Source organism: Belonocnema kinseyi, chromosome 4 (genome assembly GCF_010883055.1).
Source record: "Belonocnema kinseyi isolate 2016_QV_RU_SX_M_011 chromosome 4, B_treatae_v1, whole genome shotgun sequence".
Lineage (NCBI taxonomy): Eukaryota > Metazoa > Arthropoda > Insecta > Hymenoptera > Cynipidae > Belonocnema > Belonocnema kinseyi.
Window position 1 is genome coordinate 5,244,508 of NC_046660.1, and position 15,344 is coordinate 5,259,851.

The 15,344-nt window shown below is 31.7% G+C and overlaps 1 protein-coding gene across 1 annotated transcript; it reads right to left on the bottom strand.

Moving 5' to 3' along the window:
- Positions 1-6,808: 6,808 nt before the first annotated feature.
- On the bottom strand, positions 6,809-14,868 carry LOC117170539. Its single transcript, XM_033357343.1, has 4 exons — positions 14,816-14,868; positions 12,919-13,023; positions 7,413-7,562; positions 6,809-6,928 (listed from the first exon to the last, which is right to left on the bottom strand). Exons 1-4 carry the CDS (start codon positions 14,855-14,857, stop codon positions 6,809-6,811), a joined length of 417 nt encoding a protein of 138 aa, XP_033213234.1. The 5' UTR covers positions 14,858-14,868.
- Positions 14,869-15,344: the final 476 nt, after the last annotated feature.

The following is a 15,344-nucleotide window of genomic DNA, read 5'->3' on the forward strand; positions in this document are numbered from 1 at the left end:
CTTTCCCTTATTTCCCCTTTTCCTCTCATAATCTCTAGAAGCTAAATCTTCCCATTACTCCTCCTCCACTCCCTATTCCACCCTAATATTCAACCCTCATTTACCTCTCTCCCCAATTCTCCACCCTCAATTCCCCTACTCACCACACCTTCCTCCATAATTTTTCTTCCTCTCCTTTCTCTCACCTCTTCCTTCTTCTTCTGTCTTTCCCTTCCTTAATCACCCTAAATTATAGCTTCTAAAAAAAAGAAAATTAGGTTTGACTTACTGGGAAAGCACAGAGAGCCAATAAGAAGATCGCACACTTCATGACTGAATAAGTTGTTAATTCTTTATGCCTTCAAGAAAGCACAACACGGAATATTATATCTCAATCTGTAAGGTTGTCTTTTTATACTAAAATCTTATCACGTGCAATATTTATTTAATTTATGTAAGAACAACTAGCCAGAAAAAATCCGAAATAATTATCAAATGATTATGATTTGAAATTGGTGACAAGGTCACATTACATCGTAATAATATATTTTTCTAGAGTCTTCGTTTTACTCTTTTAATATCAATGTTTACTTTAGGATAAATGAAATAACTGAATTAAATGAGAAGTCTTTAGAGAAACTGGTAAATAATATTTTCATTTGTTTGGGTTTAAAAGTCATCCTTTTTGTTCAAAGCTCATTACTTTGATTGCAAATTTAACTATTTGGTTAATAGTCTATTTGGTAAACTTGAAAAATTATTCTCTAATGGAAAAGTACACGACTTTATAAAAAATAGTTCTCTTTCTTTCGATAAAAATTAATTACCTATTTTATTTAAAAATTCATTTAGTATGTTAAAAAGTCATTTATTATTTGTTGAAAATTTAATTTTTCTAACCTTCAATTTAACGTTTCTATTTTTTTTGTAAATTTCAACTATTTTGTCGAAATGGTAGCGTTTTTATTTTAAAATTAAAACTAATTTTTTGTTGTTAAAGATACATCATTTTACTTAAAAACAAGTTTCGGGCGTTGAATATTTATATATTTTATTAACAGTTGTTTTTTCTATTGTTAAAAATGTACTTTATTTAGTTAAAAATTCATCTACTTCGTTAAACAAATCTCCTTTTGGGTAAAAAAAGGACATTCAAGGTTGGCGATTCATCTTTTCATTAGAAAATTCAATTAATTGGTTAAAAATTAATCATTTGTTTAAAATAATTTAATTTTCACATTTATGTGTTATGTTGAAATTTTGTTCTTTTTTCATAAATGATTCTTTATGGCTAAAAATTTATCTCTTCGATTCAACATGTCTTTCTTTTTTTTTAAATTGAACTATTCTGTTAAAAATTTAATTTTTCGATTGCTAATTTGGTTTTTAAATCGAAAATCAAATTTTTCTATTCACGGTAGAAAATAAAATCTTCGTTTGTTAAAAATTGATGTATAATGCTAACTTTTTAAGTCGAAAATTAATTTTCGTGATTGAAAATTCATCTGTTGAGTTAAACATTCTGTTATTTATTTAAAAATTAATTTTTGTTGTTTGAGGCCTCATCATTTTAGTTGAAAATTCATTCTTTTCATTGAAGATTAACCTATTTTGTTGAAAAATTTTGTTGTTGTTGTTGAAGATTAATTTTCTTGGCAGGCAATTACAGTATTTTTCAAAAAATCGTTGTTTTAGATGAAAAATTAATATTTATGGTTGGAAATTTTCAGAAGCCAGTCAGTTTAATTAATCGAATTTTCGAAATTGTTTATTTGACCTCAATACAGTCACAGTCCTATTTGATAATATTGCCCTCGTTCAGTTAACAAATTAAACTATTTTGGTCAAGATTGTCTCATTGTTTTGCTAAAAATTATTTTTTTTCCAAGAATTTTTCTGTTTTTTCTTAAAACTTTATCTCTATTGGTTAAAAAAGCATCTGAAAATATTGAAAATATGTTTTTCATGAATCACGATTTACCTTGTGCGGTTTTTTAATGTATTCACATTAAATTAATTCATTCGGCAAAGTTGCATAAGATGTGATACTTAGAAAATTACTGATTTCACCAGTTTTAGGTCCCCCGGTTTTTGTGTGGACTAATAAATATTTGGTCTTAAAAATTTAGCTAATGATAGCGAACATGCTCACGGACGTCCCTGCACAATTTTTTGCGAGTTAATTCAAAACAATTTCATTTTGCTAAATTTGATTGATTTGCATGGCGCTAAGGAATTATTATCGATTTATGTTAGACTTATGTTACATAATGTTAGATTAGATGGATAGTTTTTTATCGGTGTTGCATCGTAGGTCACCTTTCACGAACTTATTCAATATAATCAAACAGGTCCTATTAACCACATCGTCTAGATTAAGGTATGAGAATTGTGTCTGGGGGTAGTCTCACTACTTCAAAGAAGTCAATTGGTAGTTTTTGGATTAGGATAACACAATCTGAATTCGGTTAAAATCACCAATTTTGTACGTACTTATTCAAACGAATTAATCAGGTCCTATTAACCGCGTCGTCAAGACTGTAATATTGAATGGGTGTCCGGGGGTAGTTTAACAACTGCAAAATGTTCATTGGTAGTTTTCGGATTAGGCTTACACAAACTAAATATGGTTAAAAATCACTAAGTGCGTACCTACTTATTTAAACTAATTAATCAGGTCCTGTCAATTGTAGGTGACGGACAGCTGTATACGGAGCAACTGTGCACCAGCCTATCTGTGTACATCTATGGCCATAGGCAAACTGTGCACGTTGTTGGCCACAAGCACAACTGTGCATCAGGCCATCTGTGCACGTCTAGATTTCAACGTGCACACATAGGACGCTTCCAACTGAGCACGTCTACATGTCGACCACATGTCTAAATGATTGAATGAAATATGAAATAAAATAAAAATATTATAAAAGAACTAAATGTCGACGTCCACAGACTGAATGTCCGTGAGGGCAGTAGTGTATACAGAGAAAAAAAGCAAACTGAAAACGGCCTCCTTTGGCCCCCCTTTACTTAGCAGACGGATGGGTGAGGATCTTTAGTTTAAGGAATCCGGCATTTCAACTAGCTGGCTTCTATGCAAGAAAAATCCACTACACTGAGACCTTTCTCAGACATTTCCTCAGATTTTAGTTTGGCAACAAAAAGTTGGTGATCGAGAGTTTCGAAGCCGCCGACAAACCTTTTCTAAAACCGGACTGGTGATTTGAGAGGATCCTATAATTGCTAATATATGGAGAGGGCTACTAAAGGCAATATTTACCCAGGATATTTGTCAGGTAATGGATAATAGTATTCGGGCGCAAAATCTTTGTAGCAAGTTGGTCGGTAACATTTTTTGAGAGGTCGGACAATACCGATCTTTCACGCTGTAGGCAATATCCCTGACTTCAGAAAGAAGTTTACACTTTTGAGTAAAGCAGGCAAGCAAGAAGGGACAAAGAGAAGGATCGCAAAACTATTTGTACCGTCGGATCCGGTAGCCGTAGCTTTAATTAATTTGAGCGCTGCATACAACTGATCTAGTTTAACTTTGTGCAATTAAAAGGGCTGGCGTTCACTTACTTTGGCTGTCTCTTAGAGATCTTGGATTACTTTAAAAGACGCCGTTGCTAGAGGAAGGTTATCAAGCAGAAAGTTGTTGATCGTCTTTGGACCAAGGAAGAGGTCCCCCTAAGAGCATATTCTCAGTTCGGACTAGACTCCCTCCTAATTAAGTCTTTCCCAAATTAGCTCAGTTGAGAGCCTTTCCGAGAAGCAAGACAGAAATACGATTTTCCCGATTAATGGCCGGCATTGCGAGCTTACGGAGATAAGCCGATAAATTCTGGATGTCTTAGCACAGGCCATGTGTATTGTGAAGAAGAGCCAGGGGTGTCTCAAAGTCTAGGCTGAGAATAGTGTTGCGACGAACTATTAGGAACGTTGCCATTAGTTGGTATTCAAGGAAGGGTCAAGTTCTGCATCCTCTATGACCCTGAATGGATTAAATGAAGCATCCTTTACGTTTCTGATCTAGACGAATACCCTGATGATCCATGCCTTGTCGTCGAAATTTCCACTTTGTATCTGTTCTTCAAATAAGTGAGTAGTATTAGTCGCGCAAAACCATAATTTTCTTTACGAAGCTCGTGAGATCTTCTTGAGCAGACATTAGAAGACCCGCAATAATTACTCACCTGTACTTGATCGCAGTCTGCGAATAGGTAATCCTTTCTCAATATGAGACTTTAAAGTCTTCGATTGCTGCTTCCTAAGCACAATTAACTTTAAAGATTCTTGAATGTACTAACTCAATTTTGCAAGATTTTAACAAGAAATAGCGTAAAGCTATCTGTATGATTATATTCATAGGCGTTATTGATTTCAAATAAGCTGGCGCTCTTCGGCACATGCGCAGTTGAAAACTGAGGCACCCGCCAATTGCCATCTATCACATAACAACGAACCGAAAAGGAATCCTCAAAAAGGCTTGCTTTTGAGTCTAAGTTCTAAAGGATGCCAACTTTTACTTAATCCACAACGTGACCGAACTTTTCGTTTTTTCTCTGTTCCATTTTTAGATTTTACCATTTCTTGTTAAAAATTAATCTATGCTGGATAAAAAATTCAACAGTCTTTTAAAACATCCGTCTTTTTGGCTTGGAAATTCAACAATTTGTTGAAAAATTTATGGATGTAGGGATTTTTAGTATCTATTTTAAAGTTATCATAAATTGTTTAATGTTGAAAATCTAAAGGTTGAACTTGAATTAGAAATTTGAAGTTCTTTGAGTTTAACATACCTCCACTGCTGCGTAACTAGCTGGTTCCGTGATTCTTCATAGTAAGCTAACAGTATTGTTACCTACCACTGGAAAATTTATGTAATTAAAAATATTATTAAAAATTAAACTGTTGAAAATCCAATTTTAATTTGCTTTAATTTCCAAATTTTACTTCTGAAGATCGAAAAAAATTGAAAACTTAACTGACGAAAATTGAATCTTCATTTATTTTTTTTTAATGTGTGTTACTTTAAAGTTTTTGAAATTATAATAATTATTTTTATTTTATTTTCAAAAACACTAAAATTAGAAGGTTTTTTCGAAATTAATCATTTCATTCTTAGTTCAAGAACAGGTATTTTGTTTTGAAAATTTAATTATTTATTTTCAAATTAAATTTTATGTTTTGGTAGTGTAACAATCTTGTTTAAAAGTCTTGTTATAAACATGAACTATTGTTAAATATACTCGTTTTCCAATGGAGTAAAGAAGAAGTAGGATCTTTTTTTCAAGAAATAATTTTAATTTTAATTTTAATATTGGTACCATTTTTGTTGTAAAAAACTCAAGCATTTTTTTGTATATTAAATTTGTTGTCAAACTTCATAGCTTGGGGTAAAAATTTCAACTAATTTGTTGAAAAAGAATTTTATTACGAAAAATTAAACTGTTGCATTCTGAGTTAAAAAATATTCCGAATTAAAAAATCATGCATTTTGTTGAGAAGCCATTTATTATTATTCTTTTTTTTTGTAAAAAATTAATATTTCAAAATGCATTCTTTTAGTTGAGGATTTAACTGTTTGATAACAATTTTTTTTTATTTGTAAAGGTTCATAATTTTAGTTTAAAATTCATATTTTCTGGTTGAAAAATGATTTTATTTAAATATTCAACTTCCTAATTAAAACTCAATTTCTGATTCCTAATTTGTTTTTCATGGTTATCATAGTTAAGTATTCTATTTTGGTTAGGAATTGGTGTCATGCGTTAAAACCTTTTATTTTTTCATGAAAAAATAATCTCTTAATTTTTTTAGTTCAAGATAAATGATTTTAGTTTAAAATTATTTTCATAGTTAAAAAATGATTTACTACGTTCAGATTTGGTATTTTTTTCGCAGAAACAGAATTTTTGCGCTTGAAAAGTCATTTTTTCGTTTCTGAAAAATGAAACTGTTTCGTTAAAATTTTCTTATTTTGTTTAAAGATTAATAATTCGGGTTACATATTAATTTCTATGGTTAAAAATGAACCTTTTTTGTTGAAAACCCGTTTTTTAACGATTCATGATTTTAGCTGAAAATTCATTTATTTGGATAAAAACTGTACTAGTAATGTTTGAAAATTTTGTTCTTATTTAAAAACTAAATTTTCTGTTAGCTAAATAAAGAGGTATTGCATTTTTAATCAAAAATTTTTCTTTGTTAATAAAAATATAATAAAATATTTAAAAAAAAATATTTTGTTGGAAATTCATTCTTGTCTAATTGAAAATTTAATCTTCTACATAAAAATGTAATAATTCGCTTTTCTGGTAGAAAATTGAATTATTTTTGTGATCGATGATCAATAAATAAGAAACATTTTTAGTTGAAACCAATATTTGCAGTTGAAATTTAATTTCTTTGGTTGAAAATTTAACTATTTAGCTGAAACAATATTTATTTCTTGTTAAAAATTTCACATTCTAAATAAAAATAATGAAATCTTTTTTTAAGTTCAAAATTTATCTATTCAATAAAAATTTGACCTATGATGCAAAAAATTAGTATTGAAAAATGGTTAGAAATTAATCGGTCTGGTTAAAGATTCAAAAGTATCAATAAGAATAAATTTATTTGTTTAAACGTACTTGAACATTTATTCCTTTTTTTTCCTCTTTTTTCGTCGAAAATCAATCTTCTTGTTGTAAAATTCATATTTTTGGTAAACTGATTGTGAAGTCAATTTGATTAATTAAATAATCGAAATTGTTTATTTGAACACAATGAAATTACAGTTTTATTGTATCTCTATAAAATCACAGTTTTATTTGATAGAAATTTCTTAGTCCTTTTGACCCAGAAAGGAAAGATATTTGGTAATGCATCGGTTCGTACTAAAACGACGTAAATTGGCCTGTGTTTGTAACGCAGCAACATTAAAATTAAAGCATTTTTCTGCAGTCTGTAAAGAAAAAAAGAATGTTTTTTTTTGTATTATTTATTTTATATTAAAAATAGATGTTATATTTCTTTAAAAAATTTATCGGAGATGATTGTGGTTATTAGACTGCTAGTAAGCGGAGTCCTACTTCATAGCAAAACCATTTTTTCTTTCATAAATTAATAAAAGTCTGCGAGAAAATTGATTAAAAAATTATTACGACATTCATATATTTTTTCAGGGAATTAATCCATTTAAGAAATTTCTGGAATTCAGAATATTTAAGGAATTTAGAGAATCCAAATAATTTTTGGGAATAGCTAGAAAATAATTTTTTTTTAAGAAAATAAGAAAGGAGGAAATAAAATTATTGAAAAAAAAAAGAATTCAATGTCAGTAAGAACTAGGTTTTGGATTTTAGTTCGAATTAATGAATATATAAAAATTGATTAGAAAAGTTAAAATTCGGGGTTTAAAATAAATTATAAATTTTTTTTTTATGTACCTGTATATCCTTGTTTTGAGTGGCTTTAGTATAACACTGGACGCAATTCATAAATATACCTTGATGATATTGCAACATAGCATCATATTCTTTATAACAGTCGTTTATATCGTCACCTATTCCTTGTCTTCGCGCATCTTGAATTACAAACTAGTGAGCAAGAAGAACAAAAAAATTACGTAGATTAATTTTTGTTTTTTTGTTATTAAAATAAATATGTGAGGATTAAAAATTATTTTTCTTATCTGACTTTAATATCATAATTCAATACTGAGCACTGAATTTTCAAATGTTGAAAATTGAAGAAATTAAAAGTTTCAACTGTTGGAAATTAAAGAATTTGAAATTTTAAACATTTGAAATTTCAATCCTGTAAATTGATGAAAAGTAAAAATATAGGTGTCGAAAATTATTTTTGCAATTTCATGCTATTTCAAATTGCACTGAAAATTTAATATTAAAAAGTTGCATTTTCAACAGTTAAATTTCCCATTGCAGAAAATTAAAGAAAATATAATTTTCAATGATTGGATTTTCAACTGTTGAAAAAGGAGGATAACATTTAGGGATTAAAACTATTTTCGCTAACTGAATTCAATATCAGAAAGGAAATTGAATTTTTAGCAGTTAAATTTTCAATTGTAGAAAATTAAAGTAAATAGAATTTTTAATAATTGAATATTCACCTATAAAAGAATAGATACAAAAATTAGGGAATAAAACTTCTTCTCCCTAACTGATCTCAATATCAAATTGCAACATTCATAATTGAATTTTCAACTATTGAAAAGTGGAGAAAATACAATTTTTAACTGTTGGAAATTAAAGAAATTGTAATTTTCAACATTTGAAAATTCAATCGTTGAAAATTAAGAACATTTTAAAAATGAAGTGTTGGAAATTCTATTTGCAATTTTTTACCATTTTAAACTGTTTAAGATCGAAGAAAATCGGATACTGGAATAAAATTGAATTTTAACAGTTGAATTTTCAATTATAGAAAATTAGAGAAAATAACATTCTTCAAATTGAATTTTCAAGTATTGAAAAATAGTTACCGAATTTAGGGAATAAAAATTATTTTCGCTAACTTACTTCAACCTCCCCTAGAGGCTGTAAGACCTTGTAATTGGTGGAGAGGCTTAAGCGTGTGGGACATGGGGGTCAAACGGACCTCGGCCTGCATGAATATGGATATGGATGAAAAGACCCCTAAACGGGCTCATCTGGGTGTTTTGAGAATGATCTCTATAAATGGGCTCTCCTGGTATTCATGATTGTAGTATGATAGAAGGGTGAAAGAGCTTAGCTAACACGGGCTTTCTAGATCCCTGGGTCGAGGCCCCTCCTGTACCGAACTCCAATTTCTGGAGTCGGTACGCGAATGACCTGCGGGCCGCACAGCGACCCAAGTAAACTGACGGACTTACAGGTGGTTCTCGGTCGGCTGGAGAAATTCAACCCGTCACTTAAGACAGCGTCCTTGCGGCCCTCAATAACAAGCCCTTCCACCTTGATGCACAGGCCAACTTCAAAGTGGCCAGTTTAGGTCGCGAGAGACCTGTCTGTGAACAGGAAGATCGGGATCAGACCTAAATGACTGCTCCCGGTGTAACCATTACCCAGATTAACTTGCATCATAGCAAAGGCGCCTCTGCAGTTTTGCAGAGTGGCATGGCTGTGAGGCACACAGTTATTTAACTAATCCAGGAACCCTGGCTAGTGTGCGATACCATTAGGGGCTAGGGGGGGGGGGGCGGTTTTTGTTACATGGACCCTAAGGTGGTCAATCCAAGGGCTCACATACTGGCAAAAGGAGTCAAAGTTGTCCCTCTGTTTGACCTATGTTCCAGAGACCTGATGGTGATAGTTACGGATCTTAAAGGAATAGGAAGGATTATCATGGGATCGGCTTACTTTTCATATGACAGCGATACCAATCCAAGAGTGGAGGTACGTACACTGGTGGAATACTGCAAGGTAAGGGGTCTTCCTCTTCTGCTGGGATGCGAAGCTAACTCTCACCTTACCCTGTGGGGTAGCAAGGACATCAACTCAAAAGTTAAAGAGCTATTGGAATACCTAATTACTACTGATTTAGATATTCTTAATACGGGCAACACCCCGACGTTTCGTAATTCGGTTAGGTAGGAAGTCATTGACATCACTCCCTCAGATCACTCAATGATATAGTTCCTTTCGGAATTCGCTGTACCCACCGGCCTTAAATGTGTCAGAATCTTAAGAGGAATTGATTAGGGTTAGTTTCCCACAGAACTAAGAAGTGCACTTTCAGGGATGCCCAGGTCAATTAGAGACGTGGATACCCTGGAGATGGCGGCCGATTTTTTCACGGAAGCTATCAAATTCACTTATGAAAGTAATTGTCGGCATTGTGGACTTCATTAATATCGATGAGGGATGAGTATAGGAGTGCAATACGCAATGCAAAGCATGAACGCTGGACCAACTTTTGCACTGATATCGAGAAAGGAGCAGAGGCAGCCAGGCTGGACAAGCTGCTTTCTCGAAATCCGGATGCTATTCTCGGCACTCTAAAATTGCGAGGCCCGATTTAAGCACATTTACCGGGCTTCACAAATTTAGGAGGTGGGGGGAGGGCACATCTCAGGCAGTCAAAGTCGCCTGTGGCCCATTTGAGCCCGAAACGACGGCTAGCAAACGAGATTGTGACCCCAGCCAGGTTCAGGTGGGCCTGAAGTAAATCAGTCCTTACAAGTCTTCCAGCCCGGACGGTATACATCCAGTTCTCTTAAAGAGGGCTGGTGAGATCATCATTGGGCCGTTTGTCAGACTTTCTAGGGCCAGTCTGACGTTGGGTTATGTTCGGACGGTGTTAAGGGGTGCGAGAGTAGTCTTTATTCCGGAGGCAGGAAGGATCGGTTATCCTTCACCCAAGGATTTGCGACCCACTAGCCTTACATCTTTCCTACTAAAAAAAATGCAAAGCTCATGTACAAATATATCCGCGATAAGATCTTGTCAAATAGTCCTCTTCACAAGTCTTCACGACTGAGACGGCCCAAGGCACTGCAGTTAACCTAATCGAAGAACAACTAAAGCAGAAAGGTCTAGCGATTGGAACCTTCATGGACATCATAGGAGCCTTTAAATACATCTCTGAAGAGGTGATCAGGGCGGCCATGATCGTACACGGTGTGCCTAGTGCAATCGTGGAATGAACCGTTGACTCGGGATGTCCGTAGGGAGGTGTACTGTCATTCTGTCTTTGGTGTCTGGTAATAGATGAATTGCTTCATCTACTCCCGAGTCAGGGCCTCCACGTTAAAGGCTATGCGGACGATATACTGGTTATCGTGCGCGGTCAGCCTCTGGATACGCTCTTCAGCGTAATGCAGCAAGCATTAAGAATAGTAGATTCAGTCGATCCGAGTAAGACGGATGCAGTTGCGTTCAACAAAAGGTACAAGTGGGAAACTACGAGTAGATTGAAATTAGCTGTACAAAAATTAGAAATCAAGGGGCAAGCCAAATTTCTAGAAGTCATTCTGGATAAGAAGCTGTCATCGAACGAGCACCTGGAAAAAAAGTACAAAAAGCAGGTAGCGACTCTTTGGCTCTGTAGAAGAGCTATAAGGAAAAGCTGGGGCTTGACACCGGAGACACTTATGTGGATCTGAACCGCGATTCTGCGACCCAGACTAACTTATGCTGCAGTCGTTTGGTGGACCAGGATCGAACTTTCTACTGTGAAGTCCCGACTGGAAAGAATCAGGGGACTGATTTTGAGAGGTATCACTGGTGCCTCGAAGTCGACACCCACGATGGCCCTGGGGGCACTAATAGTTTTGGAGCCCCTCCATTTCACCATAAAAGCCGCGGCTGCGAAGACGGCCTGGAGACTAAATATGGTAAACGATAGCAGTATCTCGACAGTTATGCGGATACCAATCGACATCATTAAGAGGCCGTCACTGAGCATGCTCAGGGACAAAATGTTCACTTGACTTGAGATGTTCTCTTCGACAAGAATTACCGGATTAGCCTATCTACGAAAGAGGAATGGGATAACGGTGATGCACACCTATCCAGTAATGGAGACAACTGGTTTACAAATGGCTCCAGAAATAAAGAGAACGCTGGAACAGGCGTATACCGTAGAAGGGACGGAATGGGCTTTACAATAGCGATGGGGTGCTACGCAACAGTTCTACAATATAAGATTATGGCTTTGTTCCAGTGCGCGTAAAAGAGAATGGAGTATGGCGGGAAAAGAAACATTCGCATCTGATCAGATAGCAGGGCTGCTATCATAGGTCTGAACGGAACAACGACTACGTCGCTGCTAATATGGGAGTGCTTTGAGGCACTGAATAAGCTAGCTACAGAAAACCGAGTCACTATGCTCTGGATCCCTGGACGCAGTGGCATCAGGGGCAATGAAATATCGATGTTAGCAAAGCTAGCAACAAAGCAAAATTTTACTGGACCTGAGCCAGTTGTTGGCATTTCCAGTAGGGCAAATTCTATTTGCAATTTTTTACCATTTTTAAACTTTTAAATCCCAAAGACAAATAGATATTGGAGAAAAATGAATCTTAAACAGTTAAATTTCTAATTGTAGAATATTAAAAAAAAAAATTTTTTAATTGAATTTTGAACTATTGAAAAATAAATACAAAATTTAGGGAATAAAAATAATTTCGCTACCTGACTTTAAAATCGGAACACATTTTTGAAAATTAAATTTTCATTTTAAACTTTAAATGCTGAAAATTGAGGTAATTTGAAAAATCAACTTTGGAGAGTAAAGAAATTTTAATTTTCATAATTTAAAAATTAATCTGCTTAAAATTGAGGTATTATTAAAAATCAATTGTTAAAAATTTTATTTGTAATTTTATACCATTTTGAACTGTTGAAAATCAAAGAAAATTAAATATTGAAGAAAACTGAATTTTTGACAGTAAAATTTTCAATTGTAGAATATTCAAGGAAATACAATTTTTAATAATTTAATTTTCAACTGTTGAAATTTTTTTTTGCAATTTTTTATCATTTTCAAGTGTTCAAAATTTAAGAATATTGGATATTGAAAAAATTACATTTTACTGAATTAAACTTTCGGTCGTAGAAAGTTCAAGAAAATTAAAATTTTATTAAACGATTTTAGAAATATTTAACAAGAATGAAAATATTCATGGATTTAACATTATTTCTCGTACAGTGACTTTAATTTTAGAGATCAATATTATTAATTGATTTTTTCATTGTTGAAAATAAAGGAAAAGTGGTTTTTGCAACAATTGAGAATGTCATTCCCGAAAATTGAAAAAAATTGAGAAGTGAACTGTTGAAAACTCTATGAAAAATCTTCTTTACATTTCAAATCTTGAAAATGTAAAAAAAATTGAATATCAAAGAAAACTTAATTTTGAGGAGTTTCACTTTATATTATAGCAAATTGCAAAAAATGTCATGATTAATAATTGAATTAAAATGAGGAATTTTTTTCCTTACTTACGTGAATTCTAGAAAATAATTCATTCATGATACCGTTCATCTGAGAAATAGTTCTATTCCTTAAATTTTTTAGATCCTTCATAAACTGATCGTCTGCGCAGACTTTCTGGGAAAATAAAAAGTTATGATATAAGTTATCTGTCAAGGAAATGATCGCACGCAGTATTTCTTTATATTGCATAGATTTTGTTGATTCTTTTTAGTTTTAAACAGTTCAAAACTGAACATTAAATTTTTAATCTTTGAAAATCCCATTTTCTTAAATTGATTTTTATTTAATTTTCGGCAGTTGCTAATTAAATTATTTAAGTAAAAAGAAAATGGAGAATTTAATATTCACTAGTAAAAAGTTCAATCTCCTATAATTACCAGCTGCTAAATTTTTAACAGTTTAAATTTGAATCGTTAATAATTCAATTTTCTTTCATTATCCAGTTTGCCAGTTTTCGGTTTTCTTCAATTTTTAACTGTTTTAAATTCAATTGTTATTGAGCTTTGAAGATTTAATTTTCATTAGTTAAATTTTAAAATCTGAAAAATCAATGATAATTAAATCTTACACCGTAGAAAATCCAGTTGCTAATAATTGTAACAACTTGAAAATTCAACTATTCAATAATTAATTTTTTCAATTTTTTAACCTTAAACAGTTGAATTGTCCACATCCAGTCGGAAATTCAAGAAAAAATGGTTATTCTTGAAAAGTTGAATTTTCCATGCCTTACAATTTTTAATGATTTTAATTTTAACTTTCGGAGATAAAACTGTTGAACATGCAGGAAAATGGAAAATTCAACTGCAAAAAATATAACGAAATTTAGAAATTGAAAATTTAACTGTTTATAATTCAAATTTTCTTTTCCTTTGATCTCTGAAAACAGGATTTTCAACTTCTAAATTTCCAACTGTGGAAAATTTGAAGAAAATTGAATTCGGATTGCTAAAAATTAATGAAAATTAACTTTAGTTTTGAAAAATTCATTTTTCTTATTTTTTAAAATTAGAATTTTTAATTTTCTGCAATCTGAAACAGTTAACATTACAACAAAAGGGTTTCACGAAATAACCATGTAAGGTCCACTTTGCTTGAAACACGTTTTATTGGTTAAGAATTTTCTAGAATTTCGCCACAAATTTTGGTGAAAATAACCTAATTTTTAAATTGTTTGAAAAAGTTTGATTTCAGAAATATATTCAAACTTTTGAGATGCCAAAATACGAGTAGAATACATATTGGCTAATTTGTACTAAAAAACAATATATTTTGTCCCGGAATCAGTATGCGATTTTAAGTTCCTTGTCCGGTTCGCAATAATTTCGGTCAACAATTAAAAGTTGAAAAAAAAATGAAAATTGAATTTTCAACAGTTAATTTTTCAATTCCCTACCAGTTTTAGCAGCTGTGTTTTTAACAAATGAAAATTAAATTGCTTAACATTATTTTTTTTTTAATTCCCAGAGTTGAAAATTAGAGAAAACTGAATTTCTGACGATTGAAAATGAAATTGAATTTTTAAGTTCCTAAAATTTCATCAGCTAAATTTTCAACAATTAGAAATTTCATTGTTAAAAATTAAAGTTTTTCAATTTTCCAGGATTAAAAATGGAATTTCTAGAAATTCAAAGGTTGCAGATTGAAGAACATTTAATTATTAACATTTTTAAATTATGAAAAACTAAAAATTGAACTTTCAACTGTTCAGATTTCAATTTACTACAGTTTAAAATTTTAAAAAGTTAAGTTTCTTTTACCATATGTACAATATGGTTTATAAAATTATAAAAGTTCGGTTATACGCATTTCTTATTTTGTGAATAAGGTGTGATAATAGTTCAAACGAAATATATAAAATAATGTGGTAAATTGTCATTTATAAAAAATATTAACTTTAACTTACAGAGAAAACACCGAGAGACAATAAGAAGATTGCAGGCTTCATCTTAGGATAAATTGTAAATTCCTTCTGCTGTCTAGCAAAAATAAACTAGAAATATTTTATCTTAATCTGTAAATTTGTCTTTTTGTACCAAAGACTTGCCACCTGGAATATTTATTCAGTTGACGTCAGAACAAGTCATAAGATAAAAAATAAAAAATTATTATCAAATTATCATGCTTTAAACCTTAGGAAAATTTAACACGTACGAATAATAAACAATCTGAATTTCTAGAATCTTCGTTTTTCGCTTTTAAAATTTATTTTGGCTGTATCACAAATAATTAACTTAATTAAGTGAAACCCATTTTAAATAAAAAATAAATTAAATATGAGAAAAACTCCGGTTTTATAGATTTTTAAAAATAAAATTAATACGTACATTCATAGTCTTCACGATTATATAAATAAATATATGTTACTTATATTAAGGTTAAAAATAAAATAAAATTTGACAATAAATTTTAAAAATGAATTATTTTTTTCTTTT

Bases quoted from the DNA above. Each gene is read 5' to 3' on its own strand.
- LOC117170539 (XM_033357343.1), bottom strand. From the start codon at position 14,857: ATGAAGCCTGCAATCTTCTTATTGTCTCTCGGTGTTTTCTCT. The intron at 13,024-14,815 runs GTAAGTTAAAGT...TTATTTTCCCAG, and splicing joins TGTCTCTCGGTGTTTTCTCT to AAAGTCTGCGCAGACGATCA. The intron at 7,563-12,918 runs GTAAGTAAGGAA...CTTGCTCACTAG, and splicing joins AATTATTTTCTAGAATTCAC to TTTGTAATTCAAGATGCGCG.